The sequence below is a fragment of the Ursus arctos genome, unplaced genomic scaffold (genome assembly GCF_023065955.2).
Source record: "Ursus arctos isolate Adak ecotype North America unplaced genomic scaffold, UrsArc2.0 scaffold_30, whole genome shotgun sequence".
Lineage (NCBI taxonomy): Eukaryota > Metazoa > Chordata > Mammalia > Carnivora > Ursidae > Ursus > Ursus arctos.
Genome location: NW_026622986.1, coordinates 6714540 through 6738223, shown reverse-complemented (window position 1 = coordinate 6738223; position 23684 = coordinate 6714540). Strand labels below are relative to the sequence as shown.

Sequence of the window (23684 nt, the reverse complement as noted above, 5' to 3'; positions counted from 1 at the left end):
AGGAAGAAGCAGGCTCATAGTGAAGGAGCCTGATGTGGGGCTAGATCCCATAACGCCAGGATCACGCCCTGAGCCGAAGGCAGACGCTTAACTGCTGTGCCACCCAGACACCCCACTCAGTGTTTTTTAAACAGACTTAATACCTAGAATATCAGTTATGGTCTATCATATTATTCTGTGGATATTACTGTTTCTCCTGATTGCTCATTATTCTGTAGCTTGGTCTGTTTTAAAAGTCTTGAGACACCCAAATGGGTCTCGGTTTTTCCCAGACAGACCAAGGAATGTCAGTTTCATAGACTTTTATATATTAATTTCTGGGAGTTAGTAGTAGAAGGTATTGCTTTTGAGAGCAAATTATTGTCTTTCCATATTTATCATAGGTAAGACTATTCTTAGAAAGGATTTTGGGGAAACAATTACCTTAGAATTCTCTTGTAAATGTTTTGAGTTGCCCTTAACTGATCCTGTTTCGATTGTTATTGAACTTGCTTAAAATGCTTATATATTAAGATAATAAACAGAAGATTTGATTTGAGTTTTGACATGTGAAAGTCAACACTTAGTTATAATTCTGTTGTTAGGTAATTACTTGTAAAATTATATTTATAAAATATCAGTATTTGATTATAGCTATAGATAAGAGTATTATAAAAATTATTTAAATATGGTAAATAAAATGATGAAATTTCTTTGAGGTATAAGAGCAAAATGGGTATTACCTAAGTAACTGGCTAATTTTATCATTTTAGATAAGTAAAGGTCAAACGTTTTTAGAGGCAGATTTTCCAGCACCTGACAAAACAGTCACTTTAAATATTGCACAAGTAGTAAAGCAGGTGCAAAAACTAGAAGAACTGAAAAATCGCCTTAAACAGTCTAGATACACGAAAGCCACATTGTCTAAAGCCAAGTAAGTAAAATATGAGTTAGTAGAATTCAAACAATGAATGGGTATATAATTAGTAATGCATGTAAGATAATGGTTCAGATATTATACTGTACATAGAGTTTCTAAATCAAATCAAATAGTCTAGTCAGCTTGCTCCTATTTGAAATTCTTAATAGTCTGAAATGGCACTGTCCAATCAGTAGTCACTAGTCACATGTGGCTACTAAAATTAAAATTGAGTTCAATTTAATTAAAAAATCAATTCTGCTGTCACACGAGCCACATTTCAAATGCCTAGTAACCAATGTGGTTATTGTTAGAAAGTTCTATTGGACGTGGCTGGCTTTGAATATCTGGGTTTTATCTTCTCTCAGTTTGATTGCGTAGTTTCTATAACAAGTAAGAAACTAGGATATAATTAAATAAATGTTTATGAACGTTTTTAAAAATTTCAAAGGGACAGGGATATGTTCCAAAGCATAATTCCCTGTTTTTTAGTTGAGAAAAGCTTTTTTTTGGTTTTTTTTGACAGATGGGAGGAAGATTCAAATAATGATTACAGTGATACTCCTGTTAACTGTTGACATTCACTTTTGATATTTGAGGTTTAGCTGCCTTAAAATTAAATAGATAAATAAATAATCACAGAATATCTTTCAAAACTTTTATTCCACCTCACATAGTTACTTATTTTTTTTGTGTGTGTGGTGAGAACACTTCAGATCCACTCTCAGCAAATTTCAAATATACAATAGTATTGTTAGCTATAAACACCATGTTGTATGTTAGATCTCTGACTTATTTAGCTTTTGTTATTTTATTTTTTATTTAGTGATTATATAGTGATACAACAGAATTGTTGATACATCACCCAGTGCTCATCACAACAAGGCACAGCTTAATCCCCATCACCTTTCACCCAACCTCCCATTCTCCTCCTCTCTAGTAACCATCAGTTTGTTCTGTATAATTAAGAATCTGTTTCTTGGGGGCGCCTGGGTGGCACAGCGGTTAAGCGTCTGCCTTCGGCTCAGGGCGTGATCCCGGCGTTACGGGATCGAGCCCCACATCAGGCTCTTCCGCTATGAGCCTGCTTCTTTCTCTCCCACTCGCCCTGCTTGTGTTCCCTCTCTCACTGGCTGTCTCTATCTCTGTCGAATAAATAAATAAAATCTTTAAAAAAAAAAAAAAAAAAAAAAGAATCTGTTTCTTAATTTGTCTCCTTCTCTCTTTTTTTCCCATTTTTGCCAGTTCGTTTTGTTTCTTTAATCCACATATAAGTAAAATCATATGGTATTTGTTTTTCTGCTAAGTGACTTATTTCACTTAGCATTACACTCTCTAGCTCCATCCATGTCATTGCAAATGGCAAGATCTTTTTTTTGATGGCTGAATCATATTCTATTGTGTATATATACCACTTGTTCTTTATCCATTCATCAGCTGATGGACACTTATGCTGCTTCCATAATTTGGTTATTGTAAATAATGCTCTGTAAACATTGGTGTATGTATCCTTTTGAATTTTTTGATATTTTTGTGGTAAATATCCAATAGAACTATCACAGGATAGTTCTATTTTTAACTTTTTGAGGAACCTCGATACTGTCTTCTACCGTGGATGCACCAGTTTGCATTTCTACCTACGGTGCAAGAGTGTTCCTTTTCCCCCACATCCTCACCAACAGCTGTTATTCCTCGTATTGTTGAGTTTAGTCACTCTAACAGGTGTGAGGTGATAGCTCAGTGTAGTTTTGATTTGTATTTCCCTGATGCTGAGTGAGGCTGAGTTTGTTTTTATGTGTCTGTGGCCATCTGGATGCCTTCTTTGGAAAAATGTCTGTTCATGTCTTCTGCCCCTTTGTAAATTGGATTATTTGGTTTTTATCTGGTGTTGGTTTGTATCAGTTCTTTATATATATTTTGGATACTAACCCTTTATCAGATATGTCATTTGCAAATATCTTCTCCCATTCCATCTCTTGCCTTTCAGTTTTGTTGATTGTTGCCTTTGCTGTGCAGAAGCTTTTTATTTTGATGAAGTCCCAATAGTTTATTTTTGTTTTTGTTTCCCTTGCCTCAGGAGACATATCTAATAAGAAGTTGCTATGGCCAATGTCAGAGACATTACTGCCTATATTCTCTTCTAGGATTTTTATGGTTTCGGGTCTCATGTATAGATATTTAATCCATTTTGAATTTATTTTGTGTATGCTTTACAAAAGTGGTCCCTTTTCAGTCTTTTGCATGTTGCTGTCCAGTTTTCCCAACACCATGTGTTGAAGAGACTGACTTTTTCCTGTTGGATATTCTTCCTTGCTTTGCCGAAGATTAATTGACCATATAACTGTGGGTTCATTTCTGGGTTTTCCATTCTTTTCTGTTGATCTATATGTCTATTTTTGTGCCAGCATCTACTTTTTGATTACTGTAGCTTTGTAATATAACTTGAAGTGTGAATTGTGATACCTCCACCTTTCCTTTTCTTTTTCAAAATTGCTTTGGAAATTCAGGATCATTTCAGGATCATTCAGTACAATTTTAGGATTTTTTTTTGTTCTGGCTCTGTGAAAAATGCTATTAGTATTTTTGAGGGATTGCATTAAATCTACAGATTGCTTTGGGTAGTATAGACATTTTAGCAATATTTGTTGTTCTAGTCTATGGGCATGGAACGTCTTTCCATATCTTTGTGTTGTCTTCAATTTCTTTCATTAGTGTTTCACAGTTTTCAGAGTATAGGTCTTTCACTTCTTTGGTCAGGTTTATTTTTAGGTATCTTTTTATTTTTGGTGCAATTGTAAATGGGATTGTTTTAGTAAGTTCTTTTTCTGCTGCTTCATTATTAGGGTATAGAAGTGCAACAAATTTCTGCATAGTGATTTTGTATCCTGTGAGTTTACTGAATTCATTTATCAGTTCTAGCAGGTTTTTTAGTGGAGTCTTTAGGATTTTCTATTTAGACTGTGATTTCATCTACAAATAGTGAAAGTTTTACTTCTTCCTTACCAGTTTTGATACCTGGTATTTCTTTTGGTTGTCTGATTGCTGTAGCTAGGTCTTCTAGTACTATGTTGAATAAAACTGGTGAGAGTAGACATCCCTGTCTTGTTCCTGACCTTAGGGGGGAAACTCTCAGTTTTTCCCCATTGAGTATGATATTTGCTGTGGGTTTTTCATATATGACCTTTATTATGTTGAGGTACATTCCCTCTAAACCTACTCTGTTGAGGGCTTTTGTCATGAATGGATGCTGTACTTTGTCAGATGCCTTTTCCACATCTATTGATAGGATCATATGGTTTCTTTATCCTTTCTCTTACTGATATCATGTATCATGTTGATTGATTTGCAAATATTAAACCACCGTGCAACCCAGGAATAAATCCCACTTGATTGTAGTGAATGATTTTTTTAAATGTATTGTTGGATTTGGTTTGCTAGTATTTTGTTGAGGATTTTTGCAACTGTGTTCATCAAAGATATTGGCCTGTAGTTCTCTTTTTTTTTCACTTGTGCTTGGTGAGGCTGGAGGCTTGTCAGAAAGCCTTGCCACAGAGCTGACAGCAGTAGGGGGCACACTCCAGAATGCATATGTAGGTGCTGCAGCAGGGAGAAGCTAGTGGGGGCAGGAATAGGACCGTTAGCTGGTGTGGATTCACAGGTGGTGCAGCAAGTTGGAGCTCTGGCCAAAGGCCTTGCGGCAGTGGGGAGACCGGTAGGGGCGCTCTGCCGTGTGTGTGTGTGTGTGTGTGTGTGTGTGTGTGCGCGTGCTCCCGCGCGCGAGCGCTCTGGCACTGGTGTTGCCGCAGTGCTGAGCTCTGGCTGAAGGCCTTGCCGCACTGCAGCCATGGGAACAGCTGCTCGCCGCTGTGCACTCGCAGGTACTTCAACAATGCTGAGCCCTGCCTGAGCCCTTGGCGCACACCTGGCATTTGCATGGCTGAGGGTTGCTGTGCATGCGCAGATGCTGTGCTAGCAGAAAGCCGTGCTGAAGGCCTTGACACACACCGGGCAGCGCTGCGTCTTCTTGTGGCTGTGGCCGTCACCGTTCTTCAGCAGTGTGGAGTGCCTGCCGAAGGCTTTGCTGCAGGTGGCCCTCGGGTTGGGCCTCCCGCCGGTGTGGATGCCTCGATGCTGTGCCAGCATGGCGCCAGGGCTGAACGACTCCTTGCAAGTCGGGCAGCGGTATGGCTTCTTGCCGCTGTGGGTGCGGCAGTGCTGGCTCAGTCCAGAGCAGCGACAGAAGGCTTGAGCATAATCGGGGCAGGAGAAGGGTCGGAGAGGGCTGGCAGATGTAGCGAGCACCATGGGACTAGTGGGCAGAACCTTGGGTGTAGCAGTGAGCCTGAATCGGGGGCGGGGTGGGGGGTCCAGGTCTGGGGCTTGGGTGGGGCGGAGGTGCACACTGGGTCAAGAACCAGGGGAACAGGGGGGCCTGATAGGCTCAGTTGGTTAAGCATCTGACCTTGGTTTAGGTCATAATTTCAGGGCTCTGGGATCAGCCCCCCCCCCCCCCCCCCCCCCCCCCCCCCCGCACAGCAGTGGAGTCAAATCCCCTCTCCCTCTCCGTCAGTCCCTCCCCCTGCTCTGCCTCTCTCAAATACATACATACATGCATACATACATACATACATACATACCAGAGGTTCAGGGTTGATGATGTCTGGATCAAGGTGGGAACTTGAAGATATGGGGTCAAAATCTTAGAGATCCCAGTCACAGTCCTGAGATGGAGCCAGCTTCAGCATCAGGTCTAGATCCTCAGAGACAGACCCAAGTTTTGGTATTATTTATTTCTGCTCTGATTTTTTATTATTTCCTTCCTTCTGCTGGTTTTGGGTTTTGTTGTTCTTTTTCTAGCTCCTGTAGATGTAAGGTTAGGCTGTTTATTTGAGATTTTGTTGTTGTTGTTGAGGTAGGACTTTATTGCTATAAACTTGCCTCTTAGAACTGTTTTCCCAGTATCCAGAAGGTTTTGGATATGGTTCATGCCAGTTCTTTTGTTCCCAGAGGTTTCTTTCTGTGAACACTGCCTGTCTGGGACATGGTGGGAGATGAGCAAATAACCTCCCCACTGTGTGCCCCAGGCACTCTTCAGATCACTGTTTCCATGCTGTATGTTCACAGGCTGTTTACCCTGCCTTTTCTCTAAGAGTAACCCCAGTGCCCTCCAGGGTCTCTCCCAGCCAAGCCAATTGATCTTTAAAATTCCAGGTTTCAAGCCCTGCTGGTTGCAAGAACTCACAAAATTCAGCCCCCCTTGCTTTTCAAGGCAATTGCTATTGGGATTCATCTTCCCCATACGGACTCTAGTCTGTCTCTTGCCCTTCTCTATGACGGGAGCTCCCTACCCATCACAGGGCCACAATCTGTTTCTCTCCTTAGTTCCTGCCTTCTTCTCCTTCCTGCTTCTTCCCTACATTTAGCTATAGAGTTTGTTTTGCCAGTTTTTTGGTTGATTTCTGGGGTATTTAGGATGATTTGATTGTTATCTAGTTGTATTCATGGGACCAGGTGAACCTCAGGTTCTCCTACTCTGCCATCATCTTCCAACCTCTTAGAGGCCCTAGGATTTTCAAAATGGTAAATGAGCACTGGCTTAGCTTAAAGTCACCATCTGCATTTGTCCCTAACAAGAGAATCAGCCTGTTGTTTGAAGCTTTGAAGCTAGGCATTGACTTCTCTCTAGCTATGAAAGTGCTAGGCACCATCTTCTTCCAGTAAAAGACTGTTTTGTCTACATTGAAGATCTGTCATTTAGTGTAGGCACGCTCATTGAGCATCTTAGATCTGGATAAGTTGCGCAGCTTCTGCATTACCACATGTTGCTTCACCTGTGCTCTTATGTTATGGAGACGGCTTCTTTTCCTTAAACCTCATGAACCAACCTCTGTTAACTCCAGACTTCTCTTCTGCAGCTTCCTCACCTCTCTCAGCATTCATAGAATTGAAGAGTTCTGTCTGAACTATGCTTTGGCTTAAGTGAATAATGTGGTTTATGGTACCCCCAAATAATTACAATAGTAACATCAAAGATCAGTGATCACAGATAGCCACAAGAAATATAATAATTATGAAAAAGCTTAAAATATAGTGAGAAGTACCAAAATATGACACAGAGACACAAGGTGAACAGATGCTGTTGGAAAAATGGCATTGATAGACTTTCTGTATGCAGGGTTGCCACAAACTGATTTGTAAAAAATGTAGTCTTTGAAGTGCAGTAAAGTGAAACACAGTAAAATAATGTATGCCTGTACCTAGTAATTTTGTATTATGAATTAATGATTTCTGTGTAAGTCTCCCTGGAAAGACTATTTCCTCAAGTTCAGAACTAGTCACACACATCTACATATTTCCTATCGCATATAAACAGTAAATAAATATGTGTAACTTTATGAGTATCTGAATTAAATCAACACTTTTGTTCCCCTAGTATTCTGTTATTGCCAACTATATCTGGTATAGTAACTTATCCAAATAAAAGTTTATAGCCATTTTTTTTTTGCATTAGACATATACAAAACCCCTTTATTTTATAGTGTTAAAATAGTAATTGGGAGGGACTATTTATTATGCAATTGCTTTATATCTCTGTCAATGACTAGATTTAAAGAAATGAAAGGAGTGGCACTGGAGTTGGCTCCAGTAGGTGCTGTATAACTAGATCCTTAGTTCAGAGGCTCAGATTCACTTGAGCTATCTATTGTGAGGCACAAAATTTGTTTCAGACAATGTATTAATAGTAATACCTGAAATTTAAGTGTCTGATGTGTACAGGTATTTTCCTTGTAAACTTTACATGTGTTGGATCCTTACTACTACTTTACGAGGTATGTACTCTATAACCCAATTTTAATAGATGAAGAAACTGTAAGTCAGAGGAATTAAGAAACTTACCCAAAGTCATAAATTAGTAAGCAGGTAAAACAAGTTTTGAGCCATGCAGTTTGGCTCTAGAACTTGTGCTCTTAACAATTACACTATTAAAAGAAATCTCATGCTTCTACTCAATTTACTTTTGTTAATTCTGTTGTTAATATTGTTGGTATACCTAATTATATTCATGGAATATATAGCATTCATAGAATTACATAGTGTGACTTTCATACTTATTTGCTTGCAATTATTCTAATTTACCTTAGTGTCTGAATAAAGGGTAAAGATTATGTTAAATTTTATTTTACAAACTACATATATCTAGAACATATATTCTATGTCTTAAGTATAATTTAAACTCTTATTCTTTGATAATAAATAAATGTTGTACTTATTAAAATTTTAACAGGGATAGTGAGAGTTCACCAGGAGCAGTACATAGTTATGAAGCTGTACAGCAGATAATCGAAGGTGATAATATTTTATACATGTTAAGCAATTATAGGGTTTTCTACATTACATTAACATTTTGAGACTTACATTTAAAAATTTATAGCCATAAAATTATACAATAGCACATTTAAAGAGGTATTCAGTAGTGAGTATGATATTTTCAATAAAAGTTCTTATGTTTCAGATTCTGGGAGTTGTACAAAACAAATGAACCTTGGTTGTTAGCCACCATAAAATACATAACTTAGTAAGGACACAAGCACATCATGCATCACTTTAACGTATAGTGTAATACATGATAAAAGTTATGTGTAATTTGTAGTGAGTCCACAGATAGCCAATTTGTTCAACCCAAGTAAATTGCAACCTTAAAGGATGAGTAGGATTTAGTCAAGTGAAGAAGGGAGATATCTGGTATTTTACAAAGAGGATGTAGCATGAACAAACAGCATGAATAGGGAATTACAAGTAGAATGGTATTAGAATGTGAAGCAATAAGTAGGGATAAGGTAAGAGAGAGCCAATCAGAGGGATTGGATGGTGTGCTAAGGAATTTTTTTTCATATATAATAAGAAATCACTGAAGACTTTTTGTAGGGAAGTGGCATTGTTGGATTCAGTTGTAGACAGATTATTCAGGCCATTTGTAGAAGCTACATTTGGGGACTAGGAATAGGAAAGGGAAGTTATTGCTCTGTTTTAGGTGTATGATAAGTGCATATTTATATTAGAACATAAATAAGAAAAGGCAGATTTGAGGAAATTTACTGGTAAAATGGGCAAAACTTGGTGATTGGATATGAAAGGAAGGGAGATTAAATCTTGGTAACATTAACTAAGAGAATAGAAGAGGAAAAACAGGTGTTGTTGAGAAAACGATGATGAGTTCGTATCAGTTATATACATTCATTCAGATGTTAATTACCATTTGTTGTCTGACTGGGAGAATCTCTAGTGTTGGCAGTTCTATTGTTTTTCTTAGAGTTTTCTTTCTCTTTACTGAGTTATTTAAAAAAGAACTATGAAATTTAAACTCAATACATATAATTAATATTTGAAATATATGACGAACTTACTATTATTTCAGAATTCATAAAAACCCACTCAACTGAAGAATTTGGAGATGTTTCTGCAACTGATCCACGTAAGTGTCCACTTGCTTAAGCATTATTGTGTTAACCTGTTGAGTGCATTAATTTCTATAATTTAAAGTAATTATTATGGTAATAACATAGATTCCCTGAAGTTTGGAGCCATATAGTTGAACTGGCTATCCAGCAAGTATTGAAATTCCTAGTTAAGGCTACATGCTACAAAAAATAGACTCATTTTTGAGGACTACCTGGCTATCACTTGGATTGAAGGATTTTTAGTTTGATTGGAGTATGCTACTGAAATGTTTCAGGAGTGCCAGGCCTTTGAGATGAACAGTGATAAATTTAAGAGGTCATTTGTAGATTTTGTTTCTATGAATTATAGATCATCTCGTATGCACTAATTCCTTGACAACAGCTGAATACCTGTCAGTTCATGAATATAAAAGGCTGTAAGAACTAATATGTTAATCTTCTGACTACTTATCAACAGAAGGGAGAAATTACTTTGCTTATGTCTTAGTACTGGAAAGAATTTTGAAGCAATCATGTAATGTATGCTATAGAATACAATTTAGATGTGGAAAATAAGATTTGGTTGGAAAAGGCTGATGGGAATCCTGCCCTCTTTCAACTTCAGCTTTTCAACTAATGTTGCCATATTTAAGCTAAGGGCAGCTTGATGCCACACAACTCCCAAGTTCTGTAGACACCTTTGGTCCAAGAGAGTCCTGAATGACTAGATGGGTAGAAAAGTATCTAGAGCTTTGGAGTGGATAGTGAAAGCTTCTTTCTACCTCAAGGGGAAACCCTCTGTACATCTATGGAGCTCGCTCTCTATCTGTGCAGCTGTCTTCTCTCTAATACTATGCCCTGTGAATTCTAGCTGCTTGGGGCTTCCAAAGCTCTAAACCTTGTCTCTGAACTACAGGACAACAATAGACTCTGTTTGGGTCCCCCTTTCTTATGCTGTGTCCTGGAAACTTCAGGAAGTAAGATGGGGTTATCAAAGGGCTTTGTTCCTTTGTTTTCCTTCTGTCAGAGATTACCGCCTTGCACTTTTTGTTTTCCAATTTCTGAATGTTGCTTTTTCACATATTTTCATCCAGATTTTAATTGGTTTAAGGTGAAAGGATAATTCTAGTCTCTGATGCTCTATCATGGACAAAACCAGAAGTCTTTATGCCCCCATATGGGCTGATAGAACATATCTTCCAACCAAACCAAAAGAATAAAATATAATAGTAGAAATGTTAGTGATGATTTAAAAATATTCTTTTTCTTTTTTCTGTCTGTTTCTTTCTGTCTCTTTCTTCATTCATTCATTTAATTGAGGTATAATTGATATACATTACGTTCAAGTGTATGATATTTGCATATATTGCAAAATGATCATCATCGTAAGTCTGGTTAACATCTATCACCACACCCTACAAGAATTTTTTTTTCTTGGGATGAGAAATTTTAAGATCTACTCTCTTAGCAACTTTCAAATATGCAATATAGCATTATTATTTTTTTTTTTAAAGATTTTATTTATTCATTTGAGAGAGAGAGAGAGACAGCCAGCGAGTGAGGGAACACAAGCAGGGAGAGTGGGAGAGGAAGAAGCAGGCTTCCAGCGGAGGAGCCTGATGCGGTGCTCCATCCCAGAATGCCGGGATCACGCCCTGAGCCGAAGGCAAATGCTTAACGACTGAGCCACCCAGGCGCCCCTGCAATATAGCATTATTAACTCTAGATGCCATTCTGTACGTTACATTCCATGACTTATTTATTTTATAACTGGGAGTTTGTATCTTTTGACCTTCTTCACCCATTTTGCCCACCCCACTTCCACCCCCTATGTCTAGGAGCCACCAATCTGTTCTCTGTATTCACGAGCTAACTTTTTCCATGGCCGCTGCCTCAGTCCCTGGGCTCCTTTGGTATAGATCTGCTGTCTCAGTATTGTTCAGTTTTACTTGTATACACTTTTTTTTCTGTTAAAAGTACCCCTTTTCATCTTACCAGACAAACTTTATTCTCTTCTCTTCCTTTTCTCTAAATTCTATTTGATACCATAGCCTAATCAACAAGACAAAAGCTACCTTTGTATTCTACTCTGCTTTTATACCACTATTTAATTTTGATGTTGCTTCATTTCATAATTAATAGAATTAACTTTTTTAAAAAAATTTATCTATCTATCTATCTATCTATCTATCTATCTATCATCTATCATCTATCAGAGAGAGAGAGAACATGCACGAGCAGGGGGAGCGGCAGGCAGAGGGAGATGCAGGCTCCCCACTAAACAAGGAGCTGGATGCGGGACTTGATCCCGAGACTCTGGGATCATGACCTGAGCTCAAGGCAGATGTTTAGCCAACTGAGGCACCTATGGAATTAATTTTTTTAGAGCAGTTTTAGATTTATAGAAAAATTGAGCAGAAAGTACAGAGTTCCTATATATCCATTCTCTGCCTCCTACTTTCTGCACAAAGTTTTATTAACATTTTGCATTAATGTGCTACCTATGTTAAAATTGATGAACCAATATTGATATATTATTACCTAAACTCTGTAGTTTACATAGGGTTCAATCTTTGTGCTATAGAGCTCTATAGGTTTTGACAAATGTATAATGTCATGTATCCACCTTTATAGTATCATACAGAAGAGTTTCACTGTTTTGAATCCCATGTTCAACCTATTCATTTGTCCCTCCATCCACTTGAGTCCTTGGCAATCATTGATCTTTTTGATATCTCTATAGTATTGCCCTTCCAAGAATGTTATATATTTGGATTCATACAGTCTTTCTTTTACTTAGCAATATGCATTTAAGGTTTCTGCTTAATGATTTTTGTGGTTTTATAGCTAATTTCTTTTTATTACTAAATAATAATCCATTGTGTGCATGTATCATAGTTTGTTTAATCAATTTATCTATTGAAAGACATCTTGGTTGCTTCTAATTTTTTGCAATTACAGAATAGCTACAGCAAACTTAGGTTTTTCGTGTGGACATGTTTTTCAACTGATTTGGGTAAATATCAAGGAAGGCAATTGCTGGATCATATAGTAAATGTATGTTTAGTTTTGTAAGAAACTGCCAAACTGTTTTGCAAATGGGCTTCATCATTTCGTATTCCTACCAGCAATGAGAAAGAGAATTCCTGTTGCTCTATATCTTTGTCAACATTTGGTGTTGTCAGAATTTTGGATTTTAGCCATTCTAAATGTTATTTAGTGATATCTCATTGTTTTAATTTGTAATATCTGATGTTGAGAATCTTTTCATATTTTTTTGCCATCTTTGGTGATGTATTTGTTCAGATATTTTACCCATTTTTAATTGGGTTATTTGCTTTCTTGTTGTTGAGTTTTAAGTGTTCTTTGTGTATTGTGGACATAAGCCCTTTGTCAGATAATTGCAAAGGGTTTCTTTCAGTCTCTGGATTCTCTTTTCATTCTTTTAATGGTACCGTTTGTAGAATGGAAGTTTTAAATTTTAATGAAATTGAAATTACTAGTTTTTTCTTTCATGGATTGTGCTTTTGTTGTATCTAAAAGTCATCTTCAAACCTAATGTAATCTAGATTTTCTCTTATATTATCTTCTAGAAGTTTTATATTTTTGGATTTTGTATTTAAATCTATGATCCATTTTGAGTTAATTGAACCCATCCCCACATCCACCTCCCCTCTGGTAACAGTTTGTTCTGTATAGTTAAGAGTCTGTTTCTTGGTTTTCTCTCTTTTCCCCCCCATGATTGTTGGTTTTGTTTGTTGAAATCATATTTCTCTGACAGACTTATTTTGCTTAGTATAATAGTCTCTAGCTCCATCCATGTCATTGTAAATGGCAAGATTTCATTTTTTTTCATGGCTGAGAAATAGTCTATTGTATATAATTCTCTATTTTTATCTAACTATCATCATCTATCATCTATTATCTATCATCTATACTCTGTCATCTATCTATCATCTATCTATCATCATCTATCATCTGTCTCTATCTATCTATCTATCTATCTGTCTCATCTATTTACTACATATTCTTTATCCATTTATCAGTGAATGAGCATTTGGGCTCTTTCCATGATTTGGCTATTGGTTGATAATCAAGGTGTATGTATCCCTTTGAATTAGTATTTTTGTATTCTTTGGGTAAATACCAGTGGTGCAATTGCTGGATCATAAGGTAGTTCTATTTTTAACTTTTTGAAGAACCTCCATACTGTCTTCCAGAGTGGCTGCACCAGTTTGCATTCCCACCAACAGTGCAAGAGGGTTCCTCTTTCTCTGTATCCTTGCCAACACCTGTTGTTTGCTGTGTTGTTAATTTTAGCCATTCTAACAGGTGTGGGATGATATCTCATTGTAGTTTTGGTTTGCATTTCCCTGATGATGAGTGGTGTTGAGCATGTTTTTATGTGTCTTTGGAAAAACACCTATTCATGTCTTTTACCCATTTGTTAACTGGATTATTTGTCTTTTTGGGTGTTGAGTCTTGTAAGTTCTTTATATATTTTGGATACTAACCCTTCATCTAAGAAGCCATTTGCAAATATCCTCTCCAATTCCAAAGGTTACCTTTTAGTTTTGTTGATTGTTTCCTTCACCGTGCAGAAGCTTTTAATTTTGATGGAGCCCCAGTAGTTTATTTTTGCTTTTGTTTCCCTTCGCTCAGGAGACATGTCTTGTAAGAAGTTGCTACAGCTGATGTCATAGAGGTTACTCCCTGTATCTCCTCTAGGATTTTAATGGCTTCCTCTCTAACATTTAGAATTGGAAGAATAAATATCGTTAAAATGTCTATATTACCCAAAGCAATCTACAGATTTAATGCAATTCCTATCAAAATACCAATAGCCTTTTTCACAGAGCTAGAACAAACAATCCTAAAATTTGTATGGAACCGCAAAAGATCCCAAATAGCTAAAGCAATCTTGAAAGAGAAAAGCAAAGCTGGAGACATCACAATTCCTGACTTCGAGTTACATTACAAAGCTGTCGTGATCCAAACAGTATGGTGCTGGCACAAGAATAGACCTATAGATCAATGGAACAGAATAGAAAACCCAGTAATGAACCCACAACTATGTGGTCAATTAATCTTCAACAAAGCAGGAAATAATATCCAATGGAAAAAAGACAGTCTTCTCAACAAATGTGTTGGGAAAACTGGACAGCCACATGCAGCAGAATGAAACTGGACTACTTTATTATACTATATACAAAAATAAACTCAAAATCAAACATTTTCTTAACTTGGTGTTTTCATTACATGAAAATAGTTTATATCACCATTTTTAAGTTTTTATTAATTTGTTTTTGCAGTGTTTTGTAGTTTTTGAAAAAAGTTATTGTAAAGTTTCATTAAATTTATCTGTAGGAAGCTCATCTTTTTGGATACTAGTGAAAATAAAATTTGAGAAAACATAACATATTCAAAAATTCACTCCCTGTCATTAAACACCTACATATGAAAGGCAAAAGTAAAAATATTTTCTTGGATGATTTAAGAGAATATCCTCATTACTATGTGGTAAGAAAATGATTTTTAAAACCAGACATAAAAGTACCAGTCATAAGGGATAAGTATGATAAAGTTAACTATGTTAAAATTAAAATTTTCTGTTTGCCAATACATACTATCAGGAAATCAGAAATAAATCAGAGTGGAAAAAGAGATTTTTGAATACCTAAAACTGTCAAATGATTAGTATACAAAAGACATAAAGAACTATTTTAAATCCAGAAAAAAGGACAATTATTTCAATAAAAGCAGACAAAAAAAAAAAAAAAAGAAAGAAAGAAAGAAAAGAAAAGATATTTAACCAAAGAAGGAATCCAAATAGCCAGTAAGACTGAATAATCAAGGAATTGCAAATTCACCGCAGTGGGAAACTCTTTCATACCTCTCAGATTGTCAAATTAAAAAGTGTGACAATAAGTATTAACAAGGGTATATACCAACAGGAACTCCTCATATGTACACTGAGTGAGGTGTACATTGGCACACTTTGTTTTTTAAAAATTATTTATTTTTGCAAGAGAGAGCGCACACGCGCACAAGTTGGGGATGGGCAGAGGGAGAAGTCTCTCTGGCTGAGTGGGGAGCCCCATGTGGGACTCAATCCCAGGATCCTGGGATCATGACCTGAGCCGAAGGCGATGCTTAATTGACTGAGCCACCAAGGTGCCTGGCACAATTACTTTGAAAAATAGCTTTTCTTTATCTAAGTTATGGATTGCATACCCTTAAACTCTTTTTTCACAGCTTTGTTGATATATAATTGACATATATAAGTTTAAGGTGGTCAAAATTATTTGATATGTATATGTTGCAAAATGCCTACTACAATAAGGGTAGTTTATTCATCTTGTGTCTCATGTAATTACCATTTTGTTGTTAGTGTTGTTATGGTGAGAACATTAAAGTTCTACTCTTATAGCAGCTTTCAAGTATATAATACAGTACTAACCATAGTCACCATGTTGTACATTTGATTTCCAGAACTTATTCATATTATAATTGAAAATGTATACCCTTTGACCAACACCTCTCCATTTCCCCCATGCTACAGCTCCTGGAAATCACTATTCTACTCCGTTTCTTTTTCAATATTTTTAGATTCCATGTGTAAGTGAGATCATATAGTATTTGTTTTTCTCTTTCTGACTTATTTCACTTAGTACAATGTCCTCAGTGTCCATCTGTGTTGTCACAAGTGGTAGGATTTCCTTTTTTATGGCTGGATAATACTCCATTTTATGTATATGTGTATACATATATGTATACATTTATATATATGTGTGTGTATCAATCACATTTTCTTTATTCATTTTTTAGATTGTTTCCATGTCTTGGCTATTGTATTGTAAATAATGCTGCAGTGGATGTGGGAGAGCAGCTATTTCCTTGAGGCAGTGACTTCATTTTCTTTATATATATACCCAGAAATGGGATTGCTGGATCATACAGTAGTTCTATTTTAAATTTTTTGAGGAACCTCCGTACTGTTTTCTACAGTGGCAGTGCCGCTTCACATTCCCAGCAACAGTGCACCAGGGTTTCTTTTTCGCCACATCTCATCAACAGCTGTTATCTCTTGTCTTTTAGATAATAGCCATTCTAACAGGTGTGAGATGATTTCTTATTGTTGTTTTGATTTACATTTCCCTGATGGTTAGTGTTGTTGAGCACATTTTCATGTATCTATTGGCTCTTTGTATGCCTTCTTTGGAAAAATGTCTATTCAGGTCCTCTGTCCATTTTTAATTGGATTTAAAAATATATATTTGGATATTAACTTATCAGACATATGGTTTGGAAATATTTTCCTCATTCCATAGCATGCTTTTTTATTTTGTTGATTTTGTCATTTGCTATGCAGAAACTTTTTAGTTTGATGTAGTCCCACTTTTTCTTGTTGTTCCTTATTTATTTCATCGTGTCTTCATTGTGTTCTTCAACTCCAAAATTTCTATTTTTTAAATGATTTCTATCTCTTTGTTTACCTTCTCGTTTTCTCTTGTATTACTTCCTCTATGTCATGAAATTGTTTATCTGTATCCTCTTGTAGGTCTCTGAGCATCTTCAGAAAAATTATATTGAATTATTTGTTGGGCAAGTCCTGTATCTTTATTTCTTTGGGGCCGATTACTGGAGATTTATTGTATTCCTTTGGTGGAATCATGTTTCCCTGATTCTCTGTGATCCCTATATCATTGCATAGTTGACTGCACATTTGAAGAAGCAGTTGCCTCTTTTAGGCTTTATAGACTAACTTCAGTAAGGAAAGATCTTCAACTGCAGGTGGGGGGATGCTGGAGTGTGCCATGACCCTACGGTCTAGTGCCAAGTATGGGGGGGCATGTGGCAGAACTAGTCTGGAGGTATTGTGAATTGTTGGGTCAGGCTATCGTAGTCCACAGCATCAACAACTGCACGGTCCATGGCAAATATTATAGAGTCTGCAGAGACTTCAGAGGCTGTTGACGTCTTCAGCATTGTTTCCAGGTTCAGCTACAAGGGACCAGGGCAAACATTGGTGTGGCCAGAGCTGGTGTACACACTCTTGGCTGAAGGCCAGCAGGAGGTGTGTGTGTAGTGGCAGTGGCCAGTTGTAAACACATATGTAGTGGTGTGGTCCAGGGAAGACAGCAAGGGCTGAGGCCAATTATGGGCACACAGACAGCTTGGGGAACCTGGCTGTCTGTGTGCGCCGCTGTGGCTTCTGGGTTTTGCTACAGGCACACAGCAGTGGAGGCTGGTAATGGGCCAGGGGTGTGCAGTGGTGCACAGTGACAGAAGACAGGGGCCTGTTCTGGGCCTGCAAACAGCTGCGGGGATCTGGCTGCTGGCAGCGCTCTTCTGTGACTGCCTAGTCTCCCTCTTGGCATGCACATGACAGTAGAAGCTGGTGATGGGTTGAGCTGGAAGCATGCAGGTGTACAACTGGAGGGGTTAGCCCTGAGTGAGCACATGGTGGTGTTAGCTATGGGGACCTAGGCTGGTGTTTTGCACTTGCACAGCCACAGAGTCTTGGGCTGGCTGCTGGTGTGGCTCTTGGGCTCCAGTGGTGGTGGTGGTGGTGGTGGTGGTGGTGGTGGTGGTGATGGTGTGTGTATGTATGTATGTGATGGGGATTAGGAAGGGACCAGGCAACTGACATCAGCCAATGAAAATAGCTGTGGGACAAAACCCAGTGAAATTTGCAGGGTGTTCTCAGTGGCTGTGCTGGCCATTGGTTTCTTTAGTGATGGAAGCTGCTGAGGTCATCTGTGGAGCAGGTCACAGGGAACGATAGTGACTCAGGCTCTGTGGCTGATACTCGTAGCACCTGTGCTTCCTTGTTCCTAGCTGTATTTATATATGTCAGCCTTACCTGTTTCTGGGTGGGGTGAAACCTAAGGAGATCCTTTATAGAGTGGAGGAAAGGCTAGGTGAGCTGGTTGCTGACCCCCCCCCCCTCTCTCTCTTTCTTTCTTTCTTTCTTCTTCTTTTTTCTTTTTCTTTTTTTGTTTCTCTTCTTTTCTTTTCTCTTTTCTTTTCTTTTCTTTTTTTTCTTTTCTTCTTTACCAGCCAGGGGAACTCTTTCTAGCTGGGGAGTTCCAGTTTGGTGCTAAGTAATGATGGCTTGGGGGATCGGATGGTGCAGGCACAAAGAAGCTTTTCTTCCTTTCATTTTTATGCAGTTATTTTTAAGTTTTTTTTTTATTTTATTTTATTTCAGTGTGTGGCTAAAGTTTTTTAAGTGGAATTTGGAACTCTACCTGAGTTGTTTCATTCATGGACAGCTGTTTAGTGGTTGATCTTTGTAGAGGGATGGAAGCTGGGGTCTCCTACTCTGCAATTTTGGTGATGTCCTTAAACTCTTGTCCATATGCTCTGGGATACATGTACAAGTATTTTCATACCAAGTTTTTTTTTTGTTTGTTTGCTTTTTTTTTTTTTTTTTGTAATAGCCCCCAAATCGAAGATCCCAAATATTTGTAGAGTGGAGTGGATAAACAAATTGTGGCCTATTCATGCAATGGAAAGTCGTACCATAATAAAAATGTTTGAAATGGCTACTCATAACACCATTAATTTTTCAAATGTAATATTGATTGAAAGAAACAAGTCATAAATACAGGGAGTATTTTCTTTTGTAAAAAATTAAAAGCTAGGGAAACTTAAACTGTGTTGATTAAGGATATTAACAAAGGTGGAAAAGATATAAAAATGAGAAAAAAAAGGGATAATAGGCTGAAAGAAAGGTTGTGATGGGGGGGGACACATAAAGAGCCTCTGGGATATTGGCAATTCCAGGTACTATGCTGTTGACCTTGAGTGGTGGTTGTGTGGATACTTGCTTTGTAGTTATTCATTAAAAGGTAATTATATTTTTATGTATGACTCAGTAAATATGCCAAAGCTCATGATTATAAAATATAAAATAAAACTAAGGGGATTAATTTATATTGAGACTTTTAAAGAATGAAGTAAAGCCCAGAGACTATAAAAGAAAAAATCAATAGATTTGACTAAGTATAAAAATTCTGTACATTTGAAACAATCTATAAATATTAGTAAATAAATAATAACAGACTAGAGGATATTTGTTACATATTATATCTAGTATTAATTGGCCCCTACAAATGAATAATAAAAAGTCAAACAATTCAGGAGAAAAATGGACATATGAACAGGCATTTCACAGAAGCAGAAATAAAAATATCCAAAAACAAATGAAATGAGGTTTTACTTGATTAGTGATCATGGAAATGAAAATTACTTATAAGACATATTGAAGTGAACATTAATAACAACTAATATTGGTGACCATATGGAGAAAACCTCTGTTATACTTCGTTGGTTTGAATGAAAATTGTTCTCAAATTTATGGAGCTCACTAGAGTAATATCTATAAAAATAGAAATGTGCATACCTTAACAACACATTTATTTTTAGGAATTTGTCTCAACAGAGATACTGGCATGATGTATTAGCAGTTTTAATGGACATATAGTATTCTATTTTATGGTTATGTCATAATTTCTAATTTTCCCATAGATGCTCATATAGATAATTTCTATATTTGTTTCTATAGGAAGTAATACTCTCAGTATATTTGTATAAGCAAAAACATGGAAACAACATGCATTTTAGGACTGACTAAATGAATTATGGTGCATTTGTAGCAATGGAATGTTGCATAGCTTTTAAAAAGAATAACTTTATGTAAACTGCTTAGAAACATTTTCCTTGACATTTAAGAGAATGAAGCAAGATAAAAGCATTTTATATACGTTTTTATCCCATTTTTGTAATCCATCTATGTACACGAATCCTACACAGATTAGCTGTTTCTTAGACCTCTTCCAAAGAGGAAAAAAAAACCTGTCAATTGAGAAGTAATATGCATTAATTATTAATAATTTTTATCAGTTAATTAATAAAATGCTGCAGCTTCTATAAAAGAGATAAAAGAGGTTCACATTCCCCCCAATATGCAGCTAAATCTCCCTTTCCCATGCTAGCTACTTCAAAATTACTTCATAGGCCACTTTGGTAACCAGGGGTATTCTTCTCAGGAAGAGGATCTTCACCAGAACATTTCAGTAAGAATAAGAAATGGGGGCACCTGGCTGGCTCAGTCAGTAGCATGTGGCTCTTGATTTCAAGGTTGTGAGTTTGAGCCCTACATTGGGTGTAGAGATTACTTAAAAATAAAAAAAATCTTAAAAAGAATGGGTTTCCCGATCTCTTTTATTTTTTGGTTTTCACATTATTCATAATGAGAACTTGAGGAAGAACAATTGGTTGATTCCTCAAACTATTCCACCTGGTAACAGAAGTAAAATGTTTCCATCTACACATTCTATGATACTGAGTTGAAATTCCTAAATTAGTAGCATCATAGATGGAGGCCTGTGTTAGTCAGTTTGGGCTGCTATAACAAAATATGACAGATTGGGTGGCATACACAACAGAAATTTATTTCTCACAATTCTGAATGCTGGGAAGTCTGATATCGGGGTTCCAGCATTGTCAAGCTTTGGTGAGAACCTTCTTCCTGGTTTGCAGATTATCCTCAAATGATGGAAAATAGGGAAAGGAGGTTGTCTCACTCCTGTCTCTTGTATCTCATGTGCCTAATGATTTAATTGCCTCTCAAAGGCCCCATCTCCAAGTACCAACATATTGGTGAATACTGATCCATAGCAGGGCCTTTTCTCCTTTCTGTGACCTGTACTTTCAAATTGTGATGGAAATAACAGTTGATGTTCTTTGTAATCCTTTACTAAATCCAAGGCATAATTTTAAATCATGCCCTATGCTATTATCAAATTAATCTTAAAATGATATGGTATAATATTTAATTTATTTAATTTATTTATTTATAAGACTAACTTTTGAGAGAGAGAGAGTGTGAGCGTGGGGGGGAGGGGCAGAAGGAGAGGGAGAAACAGGCTTCTGCCTGAGCTCTATCCCAAGATCTCAAGATCATGACCTGAGCCTAAGGCAGACACTTAACTAACTGAGCCACTCAGGCACCTCATATTTTATCCATTTTAAATATTCTCTCTTGCCTATAAAAAATTCTACATTTGATTTTTCTAAAAGTGACTTCTTTTAACATACATTTTGAATTTTTAAGGAGTATTGACCCTCCTAGAACAAAGCCTCTGGTTTACTTGGTTTCTTTATATACTTATTTTATTTTTTAAAAGATTTTATTTATTAATTAGAGCATGAGCAAGGGGAAGGGGCAGAGGGAGAGAGAGAATCTCAAGCAGACTCCCTGCCACCCAGGGAGCCCGACTCAGGGCTTGATCTCACGACCCATGAGATCATGAGTACTTGACTTATTTGGTTCCCTTGATATATGTTGCACATTTCTGCTTTTCCTGTCTTTACGTATGATTTTGCCTATTTCTTTCTAATAAAAGCCTACCCATTCTTTAAGGCTTAGCTGATTTTTATCTTCTTCCTTTCCCTTCTCAGCACCTAAACATTTATTATATTTCTCTGTACCACTATTTTGACATGTGGAATAGAAAAAAATACAATTGATATATAGGAACTGTGGACAGCTTCCATGTTATTTAACATTATCTTTTTACACTTCATGTTTGGTTTATCTTGCAGCAAACTTAGTGAAGTTTGTCTTCTCTCATATACTTTTTGTGTTACAGGATTGAAGAATCTTATGTTATTACCCTGAGAGTTCATTGATTACTATCGATTCTCATTATGTGGTTTCCTTTTTTTAAATTATTTTTTAAAGATTTTATTTATTAGCCAGAGAGAGAGAGAGAGTGAGAGCACAAGCAGGGCGAGTGGCAGGCAGAGGTAGAAGCAGGCTCCCCACTGAGCAAGAAGCCCGATGTGGGACTTGATCCCAGGACTCTGGGATCATGACCTGAGCTGAAGGCAGACACTTAAACCGACTGAGCCACCCAGGCATCCCTATGTGGGTTTCCTTTTAAGTAGCATTTTAGTTAACCTTTTGGGTTATTTGATTCAGGTGGAAAACTTAACGGAATTGTTAGCATCTTCCCATAGACTTTATTGACTTAGCAGCAGCAACTTTTCTCTTAGCATCTTAGAGTCCTTTTATATATGATGTTATAAGGAGGTCACACACACTGACCTCAATCCAGTTTTGTCACTTACTAGATGCATAGTTTTGATCAAGTTATAGAACCTCTCTGAGACTCTATTTATTTGAAAATGGTGACAATATCTTCTTTTTGGGTTATTTTGAGGATTCAGAGAATTGTGAAGTAGCATAGTGATATAACAGGAATTTAATAAAGTGGTAGCTCTATTTATCATAAGCATTTGTTCCTTGAGTACTGTCTCCTTGTTATGTTCATCGAGTTCTCATACATACAGTAGTGAGGAACATCAGCATAGAGGTATAACTAGCCATTTGTAATACCTTTAAATTTTTTCCCTTTTTTTTTGTGATAGAAACTGCTTATTCACTGATGAATCGATTGAATGTCATGTTGAAAATATTTGAAAAACAGTCAAATATGTTGGAGAGGTAAGCTTTTAAAATAACTCCTTTTCCTCATTATGAAAATGAGTAGACATCTATTTTAGAAAAATTGGAAACATAAATAAGCACACTGTTAAAAAAATTTAGTGTTCTTATGTCAATTTTCGTGATATGTGTAATTTTAAAATTGTAACCATGCAGAATATAAAATTGTACAGCCACAATGGAAAACAGTATGTCAGTTTCTCAAAAAATTAAAAATGTAATTACCATATGATCCAGTAATTTCATTTCTGATTAGATACCCTGCAAAATTGAAATCAGGGTCTCAAAGATATTTATACACCCATGTTTACTGAAGCCTTATTTACAGTAGCAAAGGGTGGAAACAACTCGAGTGACCAAAAACAGATAAACAGATAAAGAAAATGTGATACATACATACAATGGGATATTATTTAGTCTTAAAAAGGAAGGAAATTCTGACATATGCTACAAGTTGAATGAACCTTAAGGATATTATGCTAAGTAAAATAAACCAGTCACAAGAACACAAAGTTATATGATTTCACTTCTATGAGGTACCTAGAATAGTCACTGTGGATTACCCACAGTTCTTTCAGGTGACTAAGGTTAAATTAGTTACAAAACTTGTATGTTGAAAAAGCATGTCTTGTAGAATGAAATCACAAATCAACTTTTATTTGGACACTTTCAGTTCATTTACATTTGCTAATCGAAGCTTATTTTCCCCCTGCTCCTGGATAAAAACTAGGGTAAACCATGACTTTTTTGATCACTCTCAGATAATAATTAATTTAAATTTAATTTAGAAGCATTGTCCTTAATTGGAAAATTAAAATTCCCTGTCAAA

At 36.7% G+C, this 23684-nt stretch overlaps 1 protein-coding gene across 1 annotated transcript in view; it reads left to right on the top strand.

Moving 5' to 3' along the window:
• Positions 1-23684, top strand: part of CCDC7 (coiled-coil domain containing 7) — a 245984-nt gene that overhangs the window by 38430 nt on the left and 183870 nt on the right. The window contains exons 6-9 of the mRNA XM_057304764.1: positions 753-913; positions 8184-8245; positions 9315-9371; positions 22780-22855. Of these exons, the coding sequence (XP_057160747.1) occupies positions 753-913; positions 8184-8245; positions 9315-9371; positions 22780-22855 (356 nt within the window). The remainder of the gene's footprint in view (positions 1-752; positions 914-8183; positions 8246-9314; positions 9372-22779; positions 22856-23684) is intronic.